The 16,511-nt window shown below is 51.9% G+C and overlaps 1 protein-coding gene across 1 annotated transcript; it reads right to left on the bottom strand.

Moving 5' to 3' along the window:
* Nucleotides 1–724: 724 nt before the first annotated feature.
* LOC108548748 (uncharacterized) lies at nt 725–11,683 on the bottom strand. The gene is made up of 4 exons (XM_017901840.1): nt 11,468–11,683; nt 3,843–3,961; nt 1,101–1,194; nt 725–936 (listed from the first exon to the last, which is right to left on the bottom strand). The coding sequence occupies exons 1-4, from the start codon at nt 11,681–11,683 to the stop codon at nt 769–771; spliced, it is 597 nt and encodes a 198-aa protein (XP_017757329.1). The 3' UTR covers nt 725–768.
* Nucleotides 11,684–16,511: the final 4,828 nt, after the last annotated feature.

Below are 16,511 nucleotides of genomic sequence, written 5' to 3'. Positions count from 1 at the left end.
AAAGTTGGCCGCAAGCTTGGTTCCTCGGAACGGCACGAGGAGAGCGGAGCTCGAGGAACGCGCGTTTCGCGTGAAGCGTAGGAAGCTCGAGGCGTTCGCCATTGACAGGACGCAATTCGGTGAGACGCGCTCGATTGCGCGCGAGCAAAGTGGTACGTATAACCGATCGGTAGACGAGAAGCAGCGCGTATACCACGAAAGAAGGACGCATAGGAAAACTTATCGCCTGCGAGATTTACGACAACTTACGTGCTAATACTTTGGAAAGTGCTTTCCTCGATCCTCCATCACATAACTTTGTATACTCGACTTCCGTATCGTTCGTCGCTAGTTAAAAACTACTTAATTCGACCTAAGTTAAACGCTACCTTTGGACGTCTGTTGGCTTTTGCTCGTTTCTTCGCACGTTTGATCGCGTGTTTGATCGTTCGGTACTTGGATTTCTCGTATCGCGTATATTCGTCGGCGACAAGGTCGATCAGTCGCGAATACTGTCGATCGTTGGATATATCTGCCGTGCCCTCGAAGCGGACCGAGGACGAATAATCGTGGAGATCGCGATACGCGAAAACTTTGGCCCGCTTATCGATCCGCTCGATCCGCGAATCGAAAAGGAATTCTCCTCTCCGAGTTTCACATCCGTGTTTCGGATGATCGAGAACGAATCGAAAGGGGAGCCTTGCTGCGCGTAATTCGGTTAACACCCCTTTCTTTCTACGCGTAGTGTTCGCAATCCCCACACTCGGAGAGCGTGGGTGTGGACGGGCACTAGGTGGGATTCGAGTCTTCGTAGGCCTTCTCGTAGTCTCGACGACGAATTACCGCAAAGTGAGTCATCTGAAAGGAGTTGGTCTTCTTGCAGCCACGCTCCAACGTGCCAGTCATACTGTAGCCCATGTTGAAGTCGCTCGACGACACGTTCGACGTCAGGTACAACTGCCAACGGAAAGAAGCAAACACCGTTCAGGTTACCGAATCCTCCGAAAGGTACATACGCATCGCGTTTGCACGCGTTCCAAGTTTCCAGTCTCAGCTTCGAGTTTTGGATGCGTCGTCTCGATCGTTTAGAACGACGAGACTGCAATGGTACGTATGCGTACCTTGAAATCGGGATCGGTGGTCATTCTCTTGAAAGAACCGATGATGTAAAGCGTGCCCGTTCCGGTGTCTACCATTTTTGCCTGTGTGCTGTACCTGTAACGGGAATAATGCGATGAATAACGAGTAAGGCGAACGTTACGCGCTTAATAAATCGATCGATCGATCCATCGATTTATTTCAATTTATTTATTCCTTTATGTATATTTATTTATTCATTTATGTAACCGATTAGCGACGGGTAATTGGTAAATACGATAACGGTACTCGTCATTTTCCCTGAACGGATTACGGCGCATCGCATTAGGTGGAAACTCTCAGCCACGGCTAACAAAGCACGTTTATATTGCACATGTTCGTTGACAGCAGGCACTCGGGTAGTCGAAATCGCGATGATCGGTCGTATAACGTAAAGCAAGCAACCCCGGACGAACAGAGAGCGAGTACGGTCGGGAGTACGACCTCGGCCAAGTAAATTAAAGGAACGAGCTTGTCGAGCGGCTAGCCGATTTTCACGGATCAACATTTTCCAGCTGTCCCCGACAAATCTGTGAAACGGTTTACTCGTGAAAAAACACGCACTCGCTCGGGTCTTGGTGTAAGCGCTTTACCGTTTCGTAAATCAGTAATACGATTATCGCGGCGCGTTTGTCTGCGCCGCGCTTACCGACGATCGTTACAACGTTTCCTCTACGTTACGGAGGACGCGGTACCGATATTATCGAGTAGGATCGGTGTTGCGATAAATGCCGCGGGCGAAGGTGTAGCGAATCGAAACGGACGAACGAAATACGCGGCGAATCGCGCTGATACGTGGAAAGAGGAAAATCGCGATACGGGAACGAAACGTAGCGCCGCCTGGGCGTGGAGTCGTACGCGCGAAACGAGCCGAGAATAATTAATAAGGGAAGAAAGGTTGTAGAAAAAAAGAGGGAGGGTCTCGAAAGGGAAAAAGTGGTGGAGAAAGGGGTGGCTGGACCGTTTTCGGATGCGGGGGAGGATAAGCGAGAAAGGAAATGAGAGAGAGGAAGAGAGGGCTGCCCTCCCTGGTGACTCGAGGGGCTTATTCCGGCAAGCGCTTCAGCCGGCGACGATCATTAAAAGTTTAAACGCTCTCCATTGAAGTGCGGCGGATCCAACACTCGGTTTAAAATCCACCGTGGCTGGTGCTTTGACTTTTCCTCCGGTTCTCGATTCGCTTCACAAAGGAAAGTTCCAAGCCGGAGCACCCTTTCGATGCTCGAGCTGCCCGCCGCGCTTCGCCTATTCGCATCGATTGCCTGCACGCGTTTCGTTCCTTGTTTCGCTACTGAAATTTCTTTCGGCCAAGCTTCGCCGTGCCGCGAGCTACTCGATAAAACGTAAAACCAACGAATTTCGATCCGTATCGTTCGCCATCGACACGACCGTTCTTCGTTACACGCGAAAACTCCAAACTCGTCGTATCGCGAACCTTTCCCGATCAAAATCGCAAAATTCTATGATGTATCGCGCGTATCGATCGACACGCGATGCGTAGCTTATGCGATCCATTCGGGCGACGGTAAAACGTCTGGACGCTACGCGACGCGCGGTTACGACCTCGAGGAAACGGGATTTTCAAACCAAGTCCCGAGCTTTGACCGATGTCGCGTGCGAACGCGGTCCGAATGCGGTCCGAACTCGCAAACAGCGTCGTATTTGCTTTCCCGTATGAAAGTTAGAATTGGTTCGAATCGGTTCGAATCGAGGCTCCATCGGCCCGTTTGTTTGCCTAGACTGGTCGCGGTCGCACTGCCGCGGGCGTTCGTCGGAATTACTCGCCGGAATATGTAGGAAAGCTCTGCACGAAACGCCACTTTTCTCCGGTCTTTTCGTCTTACTTCACGTATACTTCCACGACGGATATATCGTGGCGAAGGACGCGCGTCAGAGGAGACGCCGCGGCAACGTATGGACCCGACTTGTCGCGAATCGGTGTGTTCGAGAGTAAGTGGAAAGTTTGTACGCGAGTCGGCCCTCTTGGCAAATCGGTTTCTCGATTAATTGCCTCTCTCGACAAGTTTTGAAAGTAATTAGCCGTTCTTCGACGAACGATCGGCCGACTCGAACGCGTACTCCGCAACCATTTCTCAACCGCGTTGACTCTGTCGCGTGCTCCGAACTTTGGATCGGCCGAGTTCTCTTTCTTCTCGCGTTTCTCGTCTCGAAACACCGGCTAACGCGGCTCTAGCCAACAGACGAAAATTAATCGAGGCGCGACGGATTAGACTGGAAGGAGAGTATCGAAAATGCCGCGATTGGCTAGAAAAATGTCGGAATAAGTGGGAATAGGCGAAAATCCGTGGAAATACGTTGGAATATTTTGGAATAAGTCGAGACACGGGTGGAGATACGAGTGAAATACGCGTGACGCGCGTCGTCGTGGTACGTTGGAATACACGACGAACGGAGCGTGAACTCGAAGGGATAGTTTGCGAGGAGGAAATAAGTGGATACCGAAATTTCGGATGCATCGTTCCTGTAATTTTCGACTGGAAGCGCGGCAAGCCAGGGCATAGATATTCCGACCACGTAACCTAAAAGCACGAATTTCCGTTCCCGGCAGGAATATGGTTATGGCGAAACGTCGTAACGGTGTGCACGTGGATTGCTCCTCGCGTCCTCTTCGAATGTGCCCGTTAACGTAGCTACAATGATATAATCGACATCAGCACATCGACACTTGGATACGTTTGGACGTTGCGGCGCGATGCAAAACTCACCTCCGGGTTCCAGCAACTTCCACCACTTTGCATCGACTTCGACTCCACCAGAACGGTGTCAAAGTCCAGTAGGAACTGCTCGCGCTTCTCGCCCAGCCTTCCTCCGGAAATAGAAGCACCTGCGGCACACACAAGAAATATTCGACGCTTCAAACACTCGACTACTCAAGGTTCGCGCGACGAAAGGTACGCGACGAAAATCGTGGAAGATACCACGATTCCGGTAAATCTCGACGATCGAGCTCGAAGATCGCGAAAGGGTTAGGGGTGGCAGGGCGAACGCTGGAAAGTTAGCCGATAGAGCGAAAGTTGGCGAGAGGTGGCAAGTTTGCTCCGAAAACGAACGAGCAAAGGAACGCTTCGAGGCAAAGCCATCCCCACGCGTTGTCTTGAAATTTCTTTCGTCCCCGATTGCTCGCGCGATATGCCGAGATCTTCGGCATCTCTTTTGCCCCGGTTCGACCAACATTCGCACGACGCGATGCCGTATTGCCGTCTCACCGGCGACTTCGAAACCGATCTCGAAATACGACAAAATCTCGAGAGGGTTTTACGTCGTTGACCGCGTCGCGCACCCTCGGTTCCGCGTTAAACACCGTCACGGTCAAGGTAGGTTCTTACGCTTCGTTAAATTCGCGAATCGCATAGCCGCTATAAAGTTCGTTTTCAGTGGCATTCGACTCGCGTGAATACCTTAGTACGTGGCGCATCGAAGTTGCGATTATTCGTGCATTACGAGGCAAAGGTCGCGGTCGCGTAGACCTCTGCGTCTCGCTCTTCGTCTTTTGGCATTCCAACTATCTTCGAGACCTCCCTTCGACCGATGAAATACCGAGCGCGACTTTGTCGAACGGTACGCGGCGTATGACGCTAGAAAATGAATACCACTAACGACGAACAAGTAAAACCATCGGACGAATAGAGTACGGGTACATCGGAAGCTGAATTTAACGGGATCGTTTAAACGCTTTCTAGGTATCGTCGCGCGTCGTTTCAATTATATTCTGCGCGATTTGCCGAGTAAATTTTTACGCGGCGAGAATACGACGAGATGGAGGGACGAAATCGCTGTGGATCGGGGAAAGATAGAGGGAAGCGAAAGAAAAGTTTACGGGAAAGTTTGTCGTTCGTTCGGTAAGCCGATAAAACTGCGCCGATGTATTCGCGTTGGCCGGCATTGTCTGCTCGGCGTAACGGATCGCAGAGGAAATCGGTTCCATCGTCCGGCTTATTTAAGCCCGAATACGAGCCGCTCGACTACTATCCGCGCAGTCTCTCCGACAACGAGGCGCGCGACAAAGCGGAAAATACTTTCACGGGCGTTTCCTCCGTCGCAAGCGCCCTCCTTTGAATACGTTCTCGAGTTCCCCTTGCTCGTTTTTCCGTCGCTCGACTCGGCGTATCGACCTCGCGTCTCGAACGAGCTACCGGTGATCCATATTCCAAAGGGTTCTCTCGCATCGCGCGTTAATTTCCTAAAATCTCGTTCGCATGTCACGACGCGTGACGCGCACTCCGGTACGCGGTTCTCGCAATCGCGACCAACTACGCTGCGTATCTCGCGTACCTTGCTCGCTCTATTACGGATATACCGGATAATCCGATGATCCGCTGCCTTGGTCCATTGCCTCGACGATCGCTCTATTCTCCTCTCTGTCTTCGAGCCCGTGCTTTGCGTCTCGACGTATTTCCCGACCCGTTTATCCTCTCGATGGCGCCTGTTTATCACTCTTATTTATGCCTTCGACCCGCGCTCCGTTCCTTTCCTTCTTCCCCATTCGCGTCTCTCGGCAATTTCGCGCGAGTATAAGCTACGACGCGCACCTCGGACACGTCTGCGCGCGACATCCTCGCGGGATACCGATGTCGTCGGAGAAACGACACGGGCGACGCATGGGTCGGTGATCGAGATGCCCGGAACGATGGCGAATTCGTGTGTCATCGACGTGAACGCGTCGGGTCGCGTGTTCCGGAGAAATTGCGAGTTCCCTTTCCTCTCGCGAGGTTCGTCGAGAAAAGTTCTGCCGAAGAATCGAGGAAACGACGCGGCCGGAATTTTAACTAGAATTCGGAATGGCGAGAGGAATTTTCTCGAGGAATTTCTCGTTTACCGATTTCTCTCCCCCTTCCGTTAGCAGGCAGCGGAGGCTCGAGCGGTCGAGTTCCCGAGGACAAAGCACCGGGTATTTTCTGGGTTAGTCGCTCGAGAAAACGGTAGCCCGGTAACGCGATGCCGTTCCGGACGATAAATATACATATATGTAAGTATATATACATCTATATACGCGTTTACGTTATATATGTAAATTATACATATCTACCCCGGGTACACGCTCATGAATGTACACAGGCGCAGCCTAGATTAAATCCGGTTCTCTACGAAATCCCAGAAATCGCGGTACCCACCGATCCGTGCGACGGCACGGTCGGCGATACTTTACACCTGCCACGTTACAGACCTAATTAGATACGACGGGCTTAATCTTGCACGCGTAATGGAGTCGTTGAACGAAACGGGTAACGGTCTCTTCCCTTTCGACCGTACCCGTTGCAAGCCGTTCAAGATTTCGCAACGAAAATTCCCCGCTGCCTCGTGCATCGATCCTCCAACGAGCACCGATTTTAATTCCAATTTTTATCTTCCCTTACCCTTTCTACTCGAGATTCGACAAACTCGGCGAGAGTCCAATAGCTGATGTTTATCGGCAACTTTTCGTCGTCGAACAAACGTAGCCTCGAGGAGGAATGAATCTCACGCGATTACTCGCCGTGCAAGAGTCGCAGAGTGTGCCTCCACTCGATTCCGATCGATCCTTTTCACCTTTAAATTCCAGCCTTTCCCTTCACTCGTCTTCCTTCCTCGTTTTCCATTCGCCGATCAAGGGATCGCTCTTCCGCTAAAATTCGTTGCTACTCGAAGATCTCGGACAAACTCGGTGTCGATTTTTTCAGGTTCGCGTGTCGCGTCTCGCGCGACGTAACAACCGTTACGAGTCGTGGACGTTTCTCTAAACGAGACATCGGGACCACGTTCGTTAATCGTTGAGAAAGTTCGTACACCGAAGCAATTAAGCGGCGCATCGTCGACTCGTTACCGTGGAAATTGCATTTTAGACAGCTACTAGGGCAAGCTTAACGACTCTACTTTGACGCTCGGTGTCGAGGAGGAAGGAGAAAGAAGGAGGCAGGTCGGAAGCGACAAAGGAACGATCGATCGTTTATCCGATATCGACGAACCGCGTGGCGGGAGGATATCGGCGATATCGTGCGTACACGGTTGTTTTGCGAGAGCGGAAGGAAGCTAGGGGAGGAAATGGACCACGAGGAAGCTGTGCCGCTCGTCGATCGTTTAATCGTGGAAGAACTAGGCAAAGTACGGCACGAAAAGGGACACGCGGAGTAGCGGAGAAATGAGAGACGGGTGATGGGTGATGGGTGATGGGTGATGGGTGACGGATGACAGGCAACGGGCATCGGGCAACGAGCAACGAGCAACGGGTAACGGGTAACGAGTAACGAGTAACGAGTAACGAGTAACGCGTAACGGGTAACGGGTAACGGGTAACGGGTAACGGGTGACGGGTGACAGGAAACGGGTTGCGGGATAGAGTAGACGAGTGGCGGAAACGGAGGTTGGGAATATCGTGGGGTTGAAGCGCAGCGTGGGGACTTAAACAAAGGAGGGTCGTTAGAAACAAGTGGCGCCGATTAAAAACGCCGACGCCACTCACCGCGATGCATCGACAAACACGTCATGTTTTACTCAAACTCCGTTTTTCTTTCTTCTCGTTCGCGTTTCGTTTTCCCTATCGCGTCTTTCACGCGCGACCAAACGTCCCGACGGTGTTTCCGCGCTAACGTTTCGTCGATCGTACTCGCGGGTACCCTCATCCGCGTAAACCAGTCGATAACCGATGTCGACGATCGTCATCGCGACGGTGAAGAGAAGTCGTCACAGACGACTCGTGGAATGTGGAAAACGCGACGGAGAACGGCAGGAAAGCTTTGGTACTGCCGAAGGGCAAAACGGAAGGAGAAGGAGTTCGAGTAGGGCAAAAAAGAAACAGCGGAGGAAGCGGAGGAGGCGAAGGAGGAGGAGAAGACGCGGAGAGGCAGGACCAGAGGAAGGAGAAAAGCATGGTGAAAAGCGTGGTAATTGTAAATCGTGACCGGTGAGAAAGAAGGACGTCGATGGAAAAAGTGGTCTTCCGTTGGTAACGCGGTAACGTCCTGCGACCTACATCAACGAAAGCGAGGATACATTATTACTATCATCGGAAAGCAAAGCTCCGATGGTGCGACGGCCGCAGGGTGTTTCAGGGTCGGTTGCCATGGCAATGCGCTGGGACAGCCACGGGGTGCAGCCTGGAATATCCACCCTCTTGCCTCTTTTCCGCGATTCTCCCTGTTCCCCGACTCTCTCTCTCTCTCTCTCTCTCTCTCTCTCCCCCCCCACCCTCCTACTCTCGCCCCTCTCTCTTTCTCTCGAACCCCATGCCATCCTCCCACTTCCTCGCTCCACATCCTTGCCATCGCTCCTTCTCTCTCGCTCTCTCGCTCTACCCATCCCTCCCGCCGTCCTAACCTCTGGATCCCGCTCCCTCTGCCTTCCTGCAACCCCTAGCCCCTTGGCTCTCCGCCTCTAACCCACCCGCCACAGCCCCGTCAGCGCGGCGCCGCACTCATTCGGTTGCCGTTCCTGCTCCTGCCATCGCTTCGAATCCTCCTCTCCCTACCCTTGTCCAGCCGCCTTCCATCGCGCGTCTCTCTTCGTATCGTTAGCTCCTGGATCCACTCTCTCTTCCGCTACCTTTACCACTCTCGCGTCTCCGCTACTTCGTCTGATCGTGCTACTAGCGCGGGCTTTATTTCGTCACAGCGGATATCATCCGGCCGCGCGCTTTGTCCCGTTGCCCCGTCGTCACGATCGATCACGCGCGAGAACGACGTAGCGTATAAGAAGAAAGGAATTTCGCATTTCGGGGAAAATGCGACGCGGTTATTATGCGAGAACGCGACTGTTTTCGTCGCCCCGTCAAACACCGCGACGATACGATATTATCGCGAACAAAAACGAATCCGGTCGATTCTCGCGTTCGTTACAACGCCAAGAGCGAAAGAAATCGAATCTTTTCGAATTCCGCTCGACTTTCGTCGCGATCCACGCTAGATCCACCTTCTTCGGAGAAAGAATCGGGACGTTTCTTTGCCAGCGCTGCTTTTTCACCCAGCCGGGGAGCTCGTCTTCGGGTTCATCCGTTATCGGAGTTTTCCAACGTCCCTTGGCTCGAGAACAAACCAGTCTCCTCGATTCTAGCGGTTGCATCGATCTCGATACCGCATTCGTATCCAGGAATTCCTTTCTTTTTCACACGGACACGTATACGCGTCGCGTACACGCGTTCCACGCGATTTCTTTCTCCACCGTCGCGTTTTTCCACTTCGAAACAATGGAAAGCTGCTCTTATTCGGCACGAGCCGATTACCATTTCAGATACTACGTACAATATAATTGATCAAAGGCCGTCGCGGTGATCGGTGTTTCCGTAGTTTTCGCGCATTCCACGAGCTGGCGATAACACGGATAATAACTCGGCACGGAGAGCGAGAACGCGAAGCGTTTCATTCTCTCGTTGGAGACAACGAGATAAACTTGGCCGGATAAAACTGCAAGCCTCGAAGCTTGTCGCTCGTTTATCATCCACGCGATCGCTCGTGGCAAAGCGGAACGGAACCGCGATCGTTTTCGAAGCAAAACGCGACAGGCTAGGGCCGACGGGGAAAAACGATAACGAACGATAGACGATTTTCTCTTTTCCTAGGTATTCGAGATTGCGCGACATTGTGCCCGTTGACGAGCCTTTTACGAAATTAGAAATAACGGAGAAGAGCGAAACGGTGAATGGATAAACGAAGGCAATAGCTTTCGCGACCTTTTTCCTTTCCTCGATCATCTCGTGACTTTTTCCCTCTCGTTTGCTCGCGCGTGTGTCACCCGCGTGAAAAGGTAAAGCTGCCGTGGAGGAAACGAAACCCTTTCATCCGGGATATCTTTAACCGTGCCGACATAAAGAACGTCTGCGACACTGAAAGTCAGAGAGGTCACCGCTTAGGTCATTTAACGAGCTAGACAATGCTCCCTTTTATCTAGACTACCGACTGCATCGCTCGGATACCTGCGACGAGCGTGCACCAGCGAATACGCCTTCAATTTTTCCTCTTTTCTCTAGCTGGCTATGCCTCTCCTCGTATGATACATGCTCGTGCAAGCGAAAGTAACTCGAAATGAAAGTTCAAAGACGAGGAACCGAGGAATAATAACACGCGGTGAGCGTGCTTGTTTTTTTCGCGACGGACGAGTCATCGTCGTTATCTCTTATCGCCGTCGCATCGACTGTCCGGTGTGGCCAAAGACAAAGGACGCTCGTATATCGTAGAAAATAAAATCGGGGGACTCTTTCCTCTCAAGAGACAGGAAGAGAGAGAGAGAGAGAGAGAGAGAGAGAGAGAGAGAGAGAGAGAGGAGAGTCTTTAATCCTACTCGTACATATTCGAGAGATTGCATCAAGGAGGAACTATCAGCCGCGTCGTAGACCCACGAATCGTAGACGCGAGGACGGAATATATCGTCGTTTTACGATTCGCACACCTACATATGCGTGTTTCTCGTTGAACGCATTGTCGCGGCGCGTAAGAGGAAGAAGAGGAAGAAGAAGAATATTTCGTCGGAGAAAAGTCGTGGATGAAACGAGGATAAACAGCTGGAACGATAAGATGAAGAACGCAAGCATTTTTCGCGTGGTTCGATGCGATATTTTACGGGCGATCGAGGATGGGAATATCCTCTCGTAAAAATACGTCGGATACTCTCGTTTCTGGTCCGAACGCGGCCTCTCGTTTTTCCCCTGGCGAAAAAAGAAAATTCGACCGGCGACGAATCGCGAGAACGCCGGTGATTCGGCTGGGCGAAACGAGATTCGAAGGGCAGAAAAGAAGGAAAACCGAAGCGAGGGTAATAAATGGCCGTGATGAATAATAACTCGGTTATCGAAAGAAAATTCCGGCCGATACGAGTTCTGAAACTCCGAAGCATTAGCCCAGTTCCACGAGCAACGCGGCTAAGGCATCGACTCTCCTTTGCCCCTTAACCCACCCTTCTTCTCCCTCTTTCGCCTTTCGTCTTCCGAGTTCTCCGAGTGTACGCGCGCTTTGGCTGCTGCTACCGATGAGCCAACGTCCCAACCTACCAACCTCCCGGCCTTCGTGCTTGCCTCCAAGCCACGTCCGCATAATGGCTATTCAGATAGCGAATCGATTTATTTCCCCGGGGGCTTTTCTTTCCCTTCTTCGTCTCCGTTCCTGTCGTGAACTTGGAACGGGAATCTTTCTACGTTCTTCGGTCCCGAAAACTCTTCCGGAGCAGCGTGAAACGTCGTTTGGAGAAAATTAAAGTTGGTGCTCCGACGTTGTTTCGAAGCGAACGAAACGACGAAAAGATATATGTAAAACGCGCGTGACCGAGATCCAAAGGTCTCCTTTTTCAGTACGGGTGCACGATGAACAGGCTAGCTTTCGTTTTAAAGTTTGGAAAGATGAAAATCGATGGAAAGAATACGTTCGCTTACCTTGTTTGGATATCCGTTGTATCGGAGGAGCTTCTTGCAGCATTTGCCGCGATTTTCGTAATAAAACATCTGAACCATCTCTGCGCGATCGGTCGCCGCGCTGACGGTGAAGGGTGCACCGTCGGCTCCAAAACTCCTCGAAGAGGAGGCCGACTGCTGCTGGGCCGGTGATTCCCGGCGGCCGATCGGCACGCACGGGCACCACCCCGAGACCATCACACCGATCGACCCGGATTCAGCCCGATCCACGTTCTCTACCCTTCGCCTATCGCCACTCTTCTTTCTCTCGTGGAACGTTGTTTCTCATCCTCTCTCGATTTTCCTTTTCACCGCGATCTTCTCGATCGATCCACGCTCTCTCGCCTTCCTATCCCGTCCTCCCGATTCTGCCGCGCGCGTCAGACTCCGCGTCCCGCGGATCTTTACCTTACAGCTAATTTTCCACAGTTCTTTGGCACTTTTTTCCTTCGATAACAAACTTTAGAACAAACTTCGTCGAGATCCACGCGATTTTCTCGTCCTCGTGCTTGTCGTTGACGCCTTTCGGATTACATCTGCCCGTTTACCCGTTGCTATCGTCGTTATCCCTGGCTCTATCACCGGCCTCGTTGTCGCCGTCGCTCTCGGCGTCGCTCTCGGCGTCGCTCTCGGCGTCGCGACGTCGAGATTTCCGATCCTTCGGTGTCCTTGCTCGCGATCGTTAGGTACGACCTGTAAGCAAAGATCGGAGCAACCGCTTAGAAAAATTACCGCCGAATCGGATCAGAGACGAGTGCGCGACGAACGTTTGCGCTTCGTCATCGGATACGAACGCTCTCGGAGGGGTTTCCCGAGTGAAACCCGTACGGGAAAAATGAACGTGTTCGCGTAGGGAAACGACACCGGAGCGAATCCTTCCGTCGATCCATTGCTTCCTTCGTACCGACCAACAACCACGCACGAAGAGATTCGATTACGGCGGTGACTATCTTCCGGTGGAACGCATCGACAACGAAAGCCGAGAAGATGGATGAAACCGTTCCATCATACGGCTCCACGGAATTAACGTCGATGGAATCGACGAAATTCCCGATGAGTCGCGCGTGTCATAGGTGAATATTTTACGCGAATATTTTTTTCCATGATACCGGACTCGAAGATCGACTTAACGATTAAATCGTTCAATCGGATACGTTGTTCTCCGGGTGAAATTCGAGCTGAACCCACGCGGCAATAGCGACAGCGAAGGCGAAAGAAAGAAGAAAAAAGAAGAAGAAAAAAAAAAAGAAAACACGCGCGAATTTGCAATTCATGAGAGGAGTCGACGGTAGGTATTTGTCGTCGACGAAGCAGCGATATTTGCAGGATACGCTAGGCGACCTAGTTCAAGGATGGCGCCTAACGCCAGGTGCCTGGTGCCTGCCTGGTGCCTGCCTGGTGCCTGCCTGGCATCTCGCGACTTTTATTTCCCCTCCTTTTCTCTCTCGCTCCACCCTCTCTCTTTTAACTCCCTCGAGACTGACTCGGTGACGTACTCGTGATACATAGTTCATGCGTTTCTCTCTACGAGGATCTTTTTCCAAGCGGACTCGGGAACCGATTAAATTCGCAAACGGCAGGAGTAAAGGAGCAACGAAACGAAGACGAGTTGGAGATGCTGCGCGTTTACGAATTCACGCTATCGATAAACCTCCCATGCAACGTCGATGATATCGCGTTCACCGTAAAATATAACGAGAGATGGAATAACTTTCGACGGTTCCAGATACGAAACCGGTCTAAACCGTTGCGGTCGTTGCGCGTTTTTACCCAACTTTCTTCCATCGTTGCGCGATGATGACTCTCGTGGAAAATATACAGGCAACGGAAGCACGATCCGGACGTTTACCGACCGCGAAAAACTATGAAAGTGTTTTATACGGAGCTTTCGATAGAGGATGACCGATTGGCCGGTGATGCATCGAAGGGACAGAGGGGGCGGATGCGGCGAAATGGAAACCGCAGGTTCGGCGAACTCTCGGAAAATCGGAGGGAAACTCGCGTTTCTATCCGATCTATATGCGTCCAGTTTTACCAGAAACCGTAAACCGGTATCGAACGATGCGGTTTTATTCCCCCTGGTAGCGAGTACAGCGAACCGTACCGAACCTCCGACAGGAAGCTCGGACCATCCTTTTAAATTTTCCAAACTCGATTCAGCCACGTAAACGCGACGCTACAGTGGAAAAATGTTCATCGCACGCGACAGCGGCGACCATCGAATTCCCTCGGCGAACGTCATTCTCTTTACGCGTATTACGTGATCCTCGTCCTTGACGTTTCTCGCCGATTAAAAGCAATCAAACTCGAAAAACCATCCATCTCGCTCTTACGAACCAAGGTTATTTCGGTTTTCGTTTTCCCTTCATTTCCACGCGCCAAGTTCGCACCGCGAAATTACCGACAGAGCTCGTCTCTTTCGATTCGATTACGTCGATTTGTTATTACTACTTTATCGTTACGTACGTTAATCGTCAACGACGATACGCGCTTGTTTTCGTCGCGGTGCGACCAAGATGCCTAATAAAGATGACAAGACAAGCAAACGCGTGATACGTATACGGGACGTATCGATAGAACGACAAACCGACCAAGATCCATCGTACGACGATTTCTTTTACGACGATACAATTTTCGCGCTAGTAATCGTCTAACGTGCGGAAGCTGAGTACAATATGATCCACGGTACCGTTTTTCTCGATTCGGACGACGTCTCGTAATTACGACCGTTCTAAAAACACGCTTTAAAGTCGCGCTGGAAACGTCAACGAATGACTCTCGTTAAAAATTGAACGTCGAGCTTTAAGCGGCTCCATCGACCGTTAAAAATGCAACGAACGATATAAAAGCGGAAAAACGGGTAGAAATTTGTTGCGGGACGAACGTCGAATGTGGCGTAAAAAAAAGGGAAAGTGTCGCAAGGATTACGGGTCTCGATTGCAGTCTGTTCTCTTCTTTTCCAAGATCGACGATTAGGAAAACGTTTTCTCGGAAAATGAATCGACTAATGGAACGAAAACAACGGTGAATGTTTGGAGACCCACTGCGTCGGATCCGTGACGACCATAACGCGTATATGGTTCTTTAACTATCCGTCGAAACGCCCGAACGTTTACGTATAAGAGAAGAAGACGTATCGCCTATTCGCGCAAACACCTATGATAAAGATGAAAATAGGGATAATCGTCGGACTACGTACCTTGACTCGTGGAAGGTGGTCGATGCGCGGCTCTGGAGCAAGTCCGTGGCGAAAAATCCAACATTGCCGCGTTCACAGTTATTCGGGAAAATTCAGCCTCCAACATTCGCCTCTATCGCGTCGACTCGACGGTCGTACGAAATGGCAAGAGCCATGGGAAACGAGCAGGAAAATACGCGATTAGAATGCGTAAAAAACGGGAAGGAAAGTAGGAAGGGAAGAAAACGGAAAGAGGGTGGTCGCGGAAGAGAGAAGCGCGATGGGTGAGATAGGGTGGGAAAAGGAGAAACGGAGAAAGAAACGAGGAGAGAAGAGGGAGAGACGTCGAGATCGAGACAGAGAGGGAGAGAAAGGGGGAAAAAGAGAGAGAGAGAGAGAGAGAGAGAGAGAGAGAGAGAGAGGGGGAGGGAGGAGAGAAAGGAGATGATCGGAAGTAGGAAGAGAGATACGTACGGGACAAAGGCAGAAAAGTTAGGGGGTGGCGCGATCGGTATCGGTGGGTAAGCGGGGCTAACCGGGATAGGAAAAGAGGAAGAGAAAAGCGAGGAGCGCGCGCGTTCGCGGAATCGAAAGAAAAGGAGAAAACGGTCGCGGTCGAGACGGCGAGCGAACGCGAACTAAGGGGGGCCACGGGCTCGTCGGCTCGTCGACTCGTCGCGCTCGACGTCGTCGCGCTCGACGACGAGCGGCGCTTCCTTCGTTTCGACGGCGCAGGACAGACTGAAACTCGCCGCCCGTCGACCGGCCGCCGCCACCGAACTCGCCAGCCCTCACACCCCCACCCAACCCTCTTGCCCGTTCTCTGCTTTCCTTCCCTTCTCCTCCTCCTCTTTTCCGCGCTCCGATTCCTCCGCCGGTTTCTCTACTCCTTCGCTTTTCCCTCTCCTTTATCTATCTCTTTTCCTTTCCTTCCGTTCCGCGTCGCGACGCGATCCTTTCCGTTTCTTTACGAGGCGAACGCGCTACGCGACGCGACGGGACACGCGTTACGAGACGATATGCCAGGGAAAACAAGGGGATGCTTCTATTCGCGGTCCATGTGCGGATCGGAGCGCGCACGCGCTCCCATAAATCTCCCTGTGAACTCCGCGAGCCGCGTTTCGGCTATTCGTTCGTGCGTTACGACCGCTACGTGTCCGTACCCGTGAATCCTCGCCCTTCTCCTTCTCTCCTTTTCCCGCCTTCCGCGCCATCCATTCGACCTGCCACCTCCACTTTTTCCTTCCAAACGTTTCCGTGTAAACGTTTCGAAAATATTCGCGAAAAATTCCTCTTGCTCCTTTTGTCGTACTCCGTTGCCCCGTCTCGCGTGTCCCTTTCTTCCAGCTCGTCGCGTCGTCCCTGTCGCTAGAACGCTAGAACGCGATGCGAACCATGTCGCGGGTTGCGAATATGGAAAAACGAAACATCGGTCGCGCGAAGTTTCTATCTTTAGGCACCGGCGAGGACAGAAAACGCGCGTGGAATCGCGTGTAACCGCGCGACGAAACCGAGTGTCCCTTTGAGCTGTCGCTGCGACTCTCCTCCGGCAGAGCAAAACTCGTGGCACTCTTGTTCCGGAAATTCATATCGGCGCCGACAGGCGAACACGCCGCGTCTGGAATAGGAAATCGTAGCCTCGGTCGCGCACGATTTACCAATCGCTACGAATTTATCAATACCTCTCGCAACGCAACGTTTCGTTTATTCGTGCAACTTTTACCTGTTGCCGTGGACGAGCCGCGAATCGATTAGCGAGCAAGTGTGATCGATCGTGGCGGATACGATCTTACACGGCTGGCGAAGCGGTGGGTATTCGAGGTGGAGGAATTCGGAGGGACGCAACGA

Source organism: Eufriesea mexicana, unplaced genomic scaffold, assembly GCF_001483705.2.
Source record: "Eufriesea mexicana isolate 0111107269 unplaced genomic scaffold, ASM148370v2 scaffold1767, whole genome shotgun sequence".
Taxonomy (NCBI): domain Eukaryota; kingdom Metazoa; phylum Arthropoda; class Insecta; order Hymenoptera; family Apidae; genus Eufriesea; species Eufriesea mexicana.
The sequence above is the reverse complement of the archived record's forward strand: the minus strand, read 5'-3'. Positions and strand labels throughout refer to the sequence as shown.